Here is a 12399-nt window from a genome sequence, read left to right as displayed (position 1 = left end):
GCAGCAGTTTTTTATTTCTGCCCACCATTGTCACTTATAGGTAATACTGATCAAATTTTTTATAGTGGTGATTAGTGATTGATCCCTGTACTTTATTTAACCTAAATTTTTGATCAGTAATTCTATTTACTTTACTGATGTAGTGGTGGTAAGTGACTGCTAAAAAAAGTGATCCTGGCGAAATGCTGACTGTCATCTTTATACATAGGGCAAGCAAAAAAAGGCATTGTTTGTCTATAAATAACACCATCGGTCTATTATAAATATTTGAACCCAAGATCACCCAAATTTTACCCAAACTGCACATATTTTTTTACAGTAGATTTATTTAGAAATTGTATGAAACATATGTATCATACAAGTATGATTGCCATTTTTATTTGCAGTCAAAAGAAACAATGCCTTGGATCTCGCTCAGCAGATATATCATTATATAGTATAGAGGATGTTTTGGTGTACTGCTTAGGTCCAGTTAACATTTCTAGATATTCCCTATAATGGAACACAATCAGACATTTGTTGAGAGTCAGCAGTCAAGTAGTTGACAGTGTAAAAACCATTAGAACCAGAGTAGATAACCTAAGTAGAAACTAATGGTGAACAGCTGTTTCCAGAATCTCAGATCAGAGTCTCTAACTCACTGTATAAAGACAGAGATTTGGACTAGAATGAGATTAATTGGACCCCCGTGCTATTTTGATCTAAACTTGGATTCAAAAGGTTTGTTAATGTTCTTTTCCACAATTCATATATAGGAAATCTGGTGTAAAAATAAAGTACATGTATTTTTTTTGTCATTTTAATACTTTCAAATTCAATTTTCCTGGGATATAATAAAATATAACTAAAATGAAAAAATTCAGTTTCTTTATTGCAATTGGGTCAGACGATGTCTCACTAGTTGTGCATGGGCAGCTCGGTGTACAGTCCCTGCATAGCTGGCTGTTGGGCATGAACAAAATCGTATGCGCATGTCTGAAAGTTGTATCGTTTCAGCCAGGCCAAAGATTCTGAACTCAGAAGCGAAAAGGGTGAAAATTTTGGTGATGGAGGAGATGTAAGTTTAATTTAACAATGATGAATAGGTAGATAACTTTTTTATGTCAGAAGAATGGTAGCCTGTCTCTTCTGCAAAAAAGAACCTTTTTCCTTGCATTTTTTTTATTTTTAACTGTAGTTCCACTTTAAAGTAAATGTTCATATCATTTGGATCTGTTAGTTTGAGAAGATCCTTCCCTGGATAGAAACTGAGTTATTAGACATATGCGAAAGTATAGTGCACAGTAAATAAAGTCATTAAAGTGACGGAATTTTTGTACATTACATGATTACTAGACAGAAAATCAGCCATATATATGAAATATTAACATGGAGTCTAGGTTTTTCTGATAATCTCAAACTTTGAAAATTGTATGCAAGGATAATAAAGGATTTATTATTTATAGAAATATTCCTTTAAAAGGACCCACTCAAAGACAAACTGTAGCAGCAAGTAGTCTGTACCATATTTTCCAAACATATCAAACCCTTATCATAACAAATTATTACTTATTACACCAGAACCACATGCATGATTTTTAGGGTAATTCTGTAAATTTACAGAATTGCACTATGTGCCCCCGTTTTTAAATATTTTTTCCAAAATTCTAGCCTTAGCTTACAAAAGCTAGCTTTAGTTTAGACTAAACACTGGCATACAACCGATGTTCCCTATTTATTTATTAAAACACATTTTTGCTGTGAACAAGAATAGGCCTCTGAAACAGATTTGTGAAGATTGTGGCACTTCACCAACCATTATCCCACAACTATAACTACAGGAGTGCCCACTTGCCTCATTCCTCCCTCCTACCTGTAGTGACCCCAGTGGTTAAGGGGGCCCACCATCCACCAAGAATCACATGAGTGCAGCCACATTGAGTCCTTTTTTCTCATAGTTACTGCTTTTGTCCCCCCTCCACTATAAATAGCATTCTCTTCATAAATTCTCCATATCCTACTTGTGCTAGCTATGACGGCCTGGAAGCAACATATTGGACAACCACAGCAAAGGCCTCTACATTTAGCACTAGAGGTAGAAATGTCTACTTTTACTTACCTAAACGTATTATCAGTTTTTATGTTACCTACCTAACTAGTAGTTAATGATCAGTTTATTGTTACTTACCTAGGTGACAGTTCATGATCAGTTTAGTGTTATTTACCTTCACTAATTGAATTTTTACTTAACGGAAACCAGACAAATCCACCAAACAGACATTGGCTTTGTATAGTTATATTTGATAATACAGCATGTCCTCCCCTTATATTCCATCAGTAACTTTGTAAATACATTTTACAAAGTAAACCTGTGAAATGTTGGTACCAGATAGGTATTGATTCCTCTGCATTGTAAAGATTGTAATAGATTAGATATCTGGGCAAACTTTGTTCTCAGACATTATAAATCTATGAACCTGATTATCAGTTGTTCACTTTCCTCCTTGGCCCAGCTGCCATGAAAATGTTAGCTTTGTGTGTGCTGCTCTCTGCTTTTGTGTTATTAGGTTCATCTGCCCCTCTTCAAAAGACTCAGCGAGCTCCCCATAAGCTCCTACTCATCTCTTTTGATGGTTTTCGCTGGAATTATGACCAGGATGTAGATACCCCTAATTTGGATACCATGAGCCAAGATGGTGTAAAGGCAAAGTATATGACACCGGCATTTATCACCATTACAAGTCCTTGCCATTTCACTCTGTTAACTGGTGAGTATTGAAAGCAAAGTTTGCCTAAATGTTTTTAAATGTTCAAAAATGCCAAATGAAATAAATAAGTAGATAGATGTTTGCAAACAAATATTGGTATATAATAAAATATTTTTGTATATATAATGTATATAGAAAGGCAGCAATCTATTTTGTATTGCAAGGTGAAAGCATTTACTGATTTAAAAAGACTCCTCTCCAGGTTTTGTAAGGAACTGCTGGCCCCCAAAAAAACTTTCCTAATTGTTGCTGTTTATTCCTACTTTAGATTTGTACAACCGGCACCATTTCCAATTCATTTTCTAACTTAATAACTCCACAGGAAAGTAAGAAGTGTGTAAATTTTAGTTAGCCAATTCTCTTAAGCAGAAATCACAACTTGTTTTTGAGTTTCCAATTGGCTCAAATTGTAATAGGAAATAAATGTTTTATTACAGCTTGATAAACTCTTTTTTTTATTGATAAAGCCTTTGAAAATGTAATGTTTAATGAAAGTTCGTGAGAAGTGTTTTTTTGCAACGATCTATTTGGTAAAAGACCAATAACATCATAAAGCAATTTGAATGTATAAAAGGATTCAAATCAGTATATTGATATCTACACACTTTGGGTTCTCCTTATAAAGCAGGGAATCTGGCATTCCCTGAAACATTCCCTGGTGGGGAATCAATTAATCAGATGTCTTTTTGCAGTCTCTGTTTGAAAGGGGTGGATTGTGAGAGGAAGAATCAGTATAAGGAGCCAATCAATTGATGTGCTGAAAATAAATATACTGACAGAAGGATAAGAGATCATCTCATAATGTTCACGTTTCACCTTTTGTTGTGCAGTCACTTACAAGCTTAAAGAGGGTTCAATATTGACTCAGTAGAAGTAGGTAGAATGGTGTTGGTCATCAGATTGGGGACACCTGGGGGCAGTAACAAATATTATGGAGAAAATCTCTTAACTGACTTTTTTACAATTTTTTTTACCTTGTAACATTTTCCATCTTGTTATTTTGCCTGGAAGTTGTTCTTCTAGGATCTATTCACACTTCACCACAATAACATGTTACACATAATCATGCGTTGTGTTAAGACAGGCCATTCAAATAATGCAAACGTGTAACCTGCTAAAATGAATATTGACTAGTCACAATTTTTGTGTGAAAAAGTTCTTTGGATAGGAGCTTTTTAGAAAAAAAATGCATTTGCAGTGATTACCTCTAAAGTTTTGTGCAACCGATTAGTTAGGGTCCCATCATATTTGTCCATGCCATTTTTATTGGGTTATTGTACACTATCCTCGCTCTTTTCAACCCCAACTTCATGTACATTTCTATCCAGTCATGTACATATTGGAGAGATTGGAGCAGTACACAGCAAAAAGATCCAATGTTCCAAGGGTCAAATGTTCAGAGGCTCGGTACCACCCTTGCTGTCCTAAAGAATGACCTATGTAGCCTATAGGCTACAAAGTTCATAATCATGTCACTAACTGCCCCTCAAAGGTGCTCACAACTTGTCCCTACCATAGTCATATGTCTTTAATACTGTCTAAGATCAATTTAATTTGGGGGGGGGGCAATTAAACTAACTGCATGTTTTTGGAATGTGCAAATATGGGGAGAACTTGCAAACTCCATGCTGGGAATCAAACCTGGGACCCTGCTCTGCAACGGCCAGTGCGCTAACCTCTGAGCCACCATGCTGAATTAATTTTCCTATACCTGTGAAATTTGTTTGTAACAGGTCATCAGGGATGAAACTGTATCTATTAATGGGTCACCTATTCACTAACAGCTTTGCAATCTTCATCTTTAGTATTGATAAGAATCTTGTGATAAACTTATCTCTGATTGGTACCCCAGTATAAAATATGCTGTGCTAATACATAATGACAGCTCTCATATTCTCCATTCTGAAAAGTTGCCAGAGTAATAAAATGGAATATGGGTTGTATGGAATTTAATAGTACAAGGTCTGACTTTTAAAATAGCAAACACAATTTTTTTCTTTGTTTTATTTCAGGACGATATATTGAGAATCATGGTGTTATTCATAACATGTTTTTCAATGCTAGCAGTGGACAAAAGGTAACATATCTTCCAACACAAGGTATTTCAGAATGGTGGGACAATGGAACTCTCCCAATATGGATAACAGCACAAAGACAGGTAAAGAAGTCTATTTAGTTTTACATGTGTATGAATATTGGTGTAAAAACTTGCCTATCCATTCTATATATGCATAGCTCATGTGTTATATACATACAGAATGGATATATAAATCCTGTTTAATAATAATAATAATAATAACAGGGAGCTTTTTTGCCTACTATAGCTATGTTCTGCATTTTTAAAACACGTATGTGTTGTTATGCACTTTGCCATGCAATGTGTTTGGTAGCCTATTTATTTAGATTGACCGCCCAATAAACTACAGAAATGTGGAGTATGCTGCACTTCAGAGCATTGCAATGGATGGAAGTAGGTTGGTGTACGTAGCGCTGCATTGTTTTGGTGAGGTACATATGAGGTGCCATGTGGGAAAGAGATCCAAGAACACAACCACAAGGTGCAAGGTGAAGCCACTTATTTATTTAAAAAGACTCCACTCCAGATTTTGTAAGGAACTGCTGGCCCCCAAAAAACTTTCCTAATTGTTGCTGTTTATTCCTACTTTAGATTTTTACAATTTCCAATTCATTTTCTAACTTATTAACTCCACAGGAAAGTAAAAAGTGTATAAATTTTAGTTAGCCAATTCTCTTTAGCAGAAATCACAACTTGTTTTTGAGTTTCCAATTGGCTCAAATGGTAATAGGAAATAAATGTTTTATTACAGCTTGATAAACTCTGACGGTTTGATATCACTTTTTTTTTTTATTGATAAAGCCTTTGAAAATGTAATGTTTAATGAAAGTGTTGACTGAAGAAGGATAAGAGATACTGACAGAAGGATAAGAGATCATCTTATAATGTTCACATTTCACCTTTTGCTGTGCAGTCATTTACAGGCTTAAAGTGGGTCCAATGTTGATTTAGTAGAAGTAGGTTGAATGGTGCTGGTCATCAGATTGGGGACACCTGGGGGCAGTAACAAATGTTATGGAGAAAATCTCTTAACTGATTTTTTTTTTACTTTTAACATTTTCCATCTTGTTATTTTGCATGTCATGCGCTGTGCTGTGTGTTTTAATAATGAACAGCTCTCATAACCCTATGGGCCTATTTATCAGGTTTGCTGGATCACCCAGGTTCATTGATGAAAGTTTATCTTCCACAGCCCTGGAGAAGCTATATAAATCAGGCCCAATGCACTAGCGGGAAGGAGGTCTTGGTGTTGCGGCAGGACTTGATGGAAATTTGAGGGTTTTTTGTTACTGGTGGTGTAGATGCAGATTCAGCTGTCACCATCAACACTCATTTAGATTTACCATTTTTATCAGGTATATTAGATTGTAATGGATAATGTTACACCTGATATTCCCTTTATGGATTAGGTTTTTTGGGTGTTACAGTACAATGATATCTATAAAAGAGAACATTTTATTATTGATCTATCTGCACAACACCTAGCTTGTGTGTTCTTAGAAGGGCAGATAGATGATTCAGAGCAGAGTAACTTGTACCCACCACGGAGGGTCATGTTAGTACACTCATGTTATGGAGTAAGGGCAGGTTCAGATCTGCCTTGGGATTAAGAGATCCCATGTGGCTCCCAGCAGCTGGCAGCCGCTCAGTCACTGGGGTTTTAGAAAACTTGTTACTATGTGTTTTTAATTATTTATGCAGATGGTGATGCTTACATTGGCTTATTACATATTCAGGTCCTGCTTTCTTCTGTAAATTCTGAACAATTGTGCTTTATTCCTCCTTCTCAAAATACAATTCTGTAAATTGGCTACCAATCTGAAAAACAATGCAGTGCTGGTATGTTAGCTTAGCAGTTGTTAATGTGAAAGATTGGACTCCGCCAGATGATTGCCACTATTTGAATAACAAATTCTGAGGAAACCTTCTTGCAAAATAGTAAAACTTCTTTTAAAGAATAATTTGTAATAATAACTTACAATAAAAACTCACTGCATAGATACAGTTTTTATTTAACCTATTGTGTGTAAATTCCCCCACCTACTAGATTGTAAGCTCTTTGGGGCAGGGTCCTCTCTTCCAGTGTCACTGTCTGCAAATTTGTCATTTGCAACCCCTATCTAATGTACAGCACAGCATAATATTTTGGCACTATATAAATCCTGTTTATTATTATTATTAATAATAATAATAATACAAAATTTGGCCTAATGGCTACATGTAGTGTCTTGAGTTGAGCGCAGGCACAGTTTCTGACCATGAGGAAGCAGTCACCTCACTGCAACTTCACTGTCTAGACTAAGCCTTAGTATATATATAGCATATTAATATGTTATAATTTTATTCTGACAGGGACTGAAAACTGGATCACTTTTCTTTCCGGGTGGCAATGCAACTTACAGGGGTGAAACTGTGAATGTGAAAAAGGTGGAGCGTAGCGGTCACAATTACGGCAATGAAACAGAGTGGGAAGGAAATGTAGAAACGGTGATGAAATGGTTTACTGAAGAAGATCTGGACTTTGTGGCTCTTTACTTTGGGGAACCAGATAGCACAGGACACAAGTACGGACCAGAAACTCAGCAGCGCAAAGATATGGTCAGTCAAGTGGATCGCATGGTTGGTTACATACGAAGTCGAGTAAAGCACTATAACCTGGAATCTGAGCTCAATATTATCATCATAGCAGACCATGGAATGACTACTGTTCATAAAGGTGACGATGAGATTTTACTTAGAACAATCCCAAACTTTAACTTCTCTGATCTTCAATTTCACCTGGTGGATTATGGGCCATCTGGACTTCTTGTGCCTAAAGAAGGAAATTTAGAAAAAGTATATCAGGCTTTGAAAGGTGCACACCCCAAACTGCATGTCTACAAGAAGGAAGAAATGCCAGAAAGGCTGCATTACGCGAAAAATGACAGAATAAGTCCCATAGTCCTATATGGAGATCCTGGTTATGTCATTCATGGGGTAAGGTGCTATAATTATCTTGGTACTTCTATAAAATGACACATTTGTTTTAGAGATTGTATGTTTTGCACATCCAGAAAAATAGAGGAAAAAATGTGGAGTGCTTATATGGGCTTTCTTCTGCAAACTATTTCCATTTTAGGCAACTGAAGTGCAAGACAATTTTCTGGGTGCTTGCTGGATTTTAAATCTTCAATCTTCTATTTTGCTAAACCCAGATTACATAGAAGCATTTTAGTTTATAAAGAGAAGCCTGAAAGAATGAACTTTGAGCTAATTTCCACCTGCCAGTAATTTGAGCTACAAAACCTGACTTACCATCCTTTTTAATGTGATATGTTTCTTCACCCTATCGTGAACTCAGAAGCATCATGGTCATGGTCTATCATGGGAACCTAAGCTAACTGTGAAGAGCCTTGGACTGCAAAAGGCCCACAAGGCCATTCTGGGTAATCTCCTGGGATTGTGTGAAAATCCCTGACCCAAGTGCATATCTGGAAATGCCGATGGGTGCAGTTAACCTTAGAAGACTACATTTTTAACATGGGGGAATCTTTGAAATAACTTTCAGATCTTAGGGAACCCTTGCTATAATTACTATATCCACAATTTACAGTATATTAGTGTGGTGATCAATGGGAAGAATGCCTCCTTCATTGCTGGCCAATGGGAAGAATGTCGCCCTTACAGATAGCCAAAAAGGTCACTGGTGTCACTTAAACTGACCTGAGGGCTACACATTGCTCAAGGAACTCCCAGGAACTTCTGGAACCCTAGTAAAGAAACACTGATTTAGAGAGATCTGTAGGTGAGAGTAGGAAAACAAGCTTGGCGCCTGTTTTAGTGCAAAATAACATCTTTGCTTGTCATGTCTTCTTTCTGTATATATTTAATATATCTTTACATAACCACACTAGAACCACATATTATCTGCATTGTTAACCATTATATTTAGTAACATTTTCTGTGTAGATGTAAATCCCAATAGTGAAAATAAAATCAGCATACACAATATGCTAATCAAAAACTTTCCTTACTGTTTCCTAGCATGCCAAGTTTCAGTTCAATAAAGGTGAACACGGATTTGATAATGAAGTCATGGATATGAAAACCATATTCAGAGCAGTGGGTCCTTCATTCAAAAAGGGGCTGGTGGTGGAACCTTTTGAAAGTGTTCATGTCTATGCATTAATGTGTGAGCTATTGGGAATCGTACCAGAAGTTCATGATGGATCTCTGGATGTAACAAGAAACATGTTGACCCAAAACAATGAAGATAATGACAATGATGACAATGATGACAATGACAATAATGATGACAATGATAAAGGTTTGTACTATTTATAGTATTATATAATAAAAGGAAATATAGAAAAGTCCTAAATTACATTAAAATTACTATATATGTGATGATATAGGTGAGATTTAATAAGCATATGATAAAATGGAGAAACACAGCCTACATTTTGTAAGAAATCGCAGACACAATGTTAGCTAAGGTTTACCTGGCATTTAGGTTATCCGGAGTATGTAGGTGCCACTGGAAGCAATATTGGCAACAAAGAATGAATTTGTGCTACTATATAGGCAAAGACTTGAAGTGGACCTCCAGCCTTACCATCTGCTTCTCAGCATTGGAAGCTACAGCAAATCAGATGGATAATTTTTTGGCTGATGAACACCCAGCATCATCTAGGTTGTTCCCTAGTCTACTCTCTCTCTTTTCCCTAATCATAAAAGCTCAGATTCACATGTGTTTTTTCACCAAGAGCAGTCTGAATGCAAATGTGGTTTGCCTAGAAACACCTACTCCCAACTGCGCCCCCCCAGCCATAAAGGCATTTTGACATTTGCACCACTTTTCTCAGTAGTCCACTCCATTTTTTTTTAAGAGAATCCCTGAGGCTGGGTGCTGTGTCAGAAAGTAATGTATACCAGCCTGCTGGCTCTTTTAACCATCCATGATCTGCCATGATTTAAGCCATGATCTAAGAGGGGAAAGGAGGGACTTTGGAAGGCAAAATAATAGTAAATTAAACTCAAAAAGTTAACTGCATTCTTCAAGCAAGCAGATTCTGGCAACCTTTGCCCCTCTAAAGGTTATAAAGTCAATCAGCATGTATGGTGGCACAAAACACATGTAAGAGTGCCTATTACATGTAGGCATAGAGTGCTTGGAATTCAGAATGTTTGTGGACGTGTCACAAGAAGGGGAATAAAGCAGCTTACAGACCAGCAAGGAAATGACTAGTAGATGACCAGTTGATGGCCAAGCAGCAAGTAGCTAATCAGCAGATAATAAACAGGACAGACAGTCCAATATGAAACTGTAGTTAAATTTACCTGGGGGCCACAAAGTGCAGAATCTCAATCACTGAAGAATTTCCACATCTCTCTTTCGATGTACAAACTGCAACATTTCCCAATTCTCTCTTTTCAAGCTGCTCCAGCTCTGCTGGGTTGCATAGGGATGCTGCAGCTTTTTTAACTCCTGCTACAATTTTAGACGGATATCTGTGTTTTAATGTAAATTTCAGAGCAATTATGATGATGTTTTCAGGCATTTATTGTGTATATTTGGCTTTCTGAGGTCTTGCTTTCCCCCTCAGGTGACCTTCTTACACAAATGATGTAACTATGGCAAAGAAATAGCTGCATCAGGACTTATTTTGGAGTTTTAAAGAGGGTATATATAACAAAAGTTACACCAATTCAATGTTTATCAGCAATATAACATTTAAAGTGTTTGTAGTGTTGGATGAACTAGAGAAAAGAAAAGTTAAACCCTTTCATTTCTGTTTGCCAGGGGGATTCACTCTTTTATGAATTTTTTATTAATTTTTTTTATGAATCTTTTATTAATTATTCCTCTAATTCAGCTGTATTTTCACTCACAGCTATTAAATCGCTATGCATTGCTTGTTTCAATACATTTTAGGCCTAAAATGTATTCTGCCACCTAGTGGCCAATTATCAAAAGTGTAAAGCAGTCACAATAGTAAATGCTATATCTTCCAAAGAACAAAAGGGTGCAACTAGGTCACATTTGGAAAGATTTCTTCTTTACTTACAAAAAATGACTTGAAAGGAGTTTTAACTGCTTTATTAAACAAAATGAATGAACAAAATTTATTCTTTTACATACCCTCTTAAGAAAAAGGGGTAAATAGGATAATTTTGTATGTGCCGTGAAAATACTATGTAAGTAGTGACTATTCAAAATCATTTTTTTTTCTAGATTTAGTTTTGCAATAAAACATTGTCGCTTGCTTAAAAAACTGTATTGTGCTTTATAGGCTATATCTCAATTTGTTTAAATGCTTTCTTTCCAGATTCGACAAAATATGGTTTGCCCGAGGTCATTTTCCAGGCAACAGTTGGGTTGGCTGCTGTAGTGGGATTTCTCTTTTTAGTATTTGTCATTACCACAATAAGCATATCTGTTAAGAGACACAAGAAACAAAAGAGGTGAGAACATTGGCATAAACAGAACATATATACTTTATGTTTATGTTACCATGGTGGGTAATAAATAGGAAAACTGTATAATGAAATATTACTGAGTTATCCAAATCAAAAATAAGTGATGTAAAAAGAAAAAGAACATGAAAATAAAGTCAAAGAAATTTAAAGATAACTTACCTGTACCAGGTAGATAACCATAGCTGGTAACAATATTAATTATTACGTTATTGATAACATTAATGATGTATTCACAGAATAAATTGTATATAAGATACAAAAAGAGGCTTGACATTGGTCCAACACGGTGGAATTCATACATGTTGTATTAAATTATATACAGTGTGTGAATAAAATATAATATATATAATGTATCTGTATAAGTCTATTTTCACTTTTACAACACCTTTTATTTTTGCAGAGCAATGAATTCCAATAGTACCATGACGCTGGAAGAGAGAAATTAACAACTTAAAAGTTCCATACAGCCTTTATGGACCTGCTGTGATTCTACTAAGCAATTCGACTCTACTAAACTATGACTATAGTGGATGATGAATAGTGTCTTCAAACTGGATTCGATTTTATGTGCTCAACATACAAATCAAAAACAATGCTGGATAAAATGTTAACAATTTCCACATAACAAACACTCTGACTTCCATCCACTAAAAAAACATATATGCAATAATCACAAAGCAGCAACATGATGTGGAAATAAAATGAAGACTATATTTATGAATAAAAACATATCAGTATTTATCAGGTTTGTTTTTAACTTCAAACTAAAAAAAATAAATTCACATAAAGTAGGTTTAAACTACAAAAAAGTCTGCATTTCAGTATGGCTGTACATGTACTCACTTCAGTGGCATCTAAAGTAGTTTCAATGAGCAAGACTAAGCCTACATTTACCGGAGATACAGGGCTAGCGTTGTTTTACTCAAGGATTAGGAATCAAGACTGCAGATTTTAAAAGCAGTGTAACAACTGGCAAGCGACAGGACAGTTTTAATTAGGAAGAATTGGCCAGATTGTACTAGAGATATAAGGCATGGGTAAGTATTTACCTTTAGGATATAAAAGTGACAGACTGAAAATAGTATAGCTCAGCTGTGCCTACATTTTCTAGTAGCA

The 12399-nt window shown here is 35.8% G+C and overlaps 1 protein-coding gene across 1 annotated transcript; it reads left to right on the top strand.

The window, feature by feature from the left end:
- The first annotated feature begins 2490 nt into the window (after positions 1 to 2490).
- Positions 2491 to 12068, top strand: ENPP7 (ectonucleotide pyrophosphatase/phosphodiesterase 7). Its single transcript, XM_072403951.1, has 6 exons — positions 2491 to 2747; positions 4760 to 4905; positions 7177 to 7800; positions 8848 to 9130; positions 11133 to 11268; positions 11684 to 12068. The coding sequence occupies exons 1-6, from the start codon at positions 2498 to 2500 to the stop codon at positions 11727 to 11729; spliced, it is 1485 nt and encodes a 494-aa protein (XP_072260052.1). The 5' UTR covers positions 2491 to 2497; the 3' UTR covers positions 11730 to 12068.
- The last annotated feature ends 331 nt before the right edge of the window (positions 12069 to 12399 follow it).

This window comes from Pyxicephalus adspersus, chromosome 3 (genome assembly GCF_032062135.1).
Source record: "Pyxicephalus adspersus chromosome 3, UCB_Pads_2.0, whole genome shotgun sequence".
Taxonomy (NCBI): domain Eukaryota; kingdom Metazoa; phylum Chordata; class Amphibia; order Anura; family Pyxicephalidae; genus Pyxicephalus; species Pyxicephalus adspersus.
Note: the sequence above shows the minus strand (reverse complement) of the source record. Positions and strands in the feature narration are given on the sequence as shown.

What these genes read in the sequence shown, in the direction of transcription:
- ENPP7 (XM_072403951.1), top strand. Translation starts at nt 2,498, where the DNA reads ATGAAAATGTTAGCTTTGTGTGTGCTGCTCTCTGCTTTTGTGTTATTA. An exon ending in GGATAACAGCACAAAGACAG is followed by an intron (nt 4,906 to 7,176) that starts GTAAAGAAGTCT and finishes TTATTCTGACAG; the next exon opens with GGACTGAAAACTGGATCACT. An exon ending in AGACACAAGAAACAAAAGAG is followed by an intron (nt 11,269 to 11,683) that starts GTGAGAACATTG and finishes TTATTTTTGCAG; the next exon opens with AGCAATGAATTCCAATAGTA.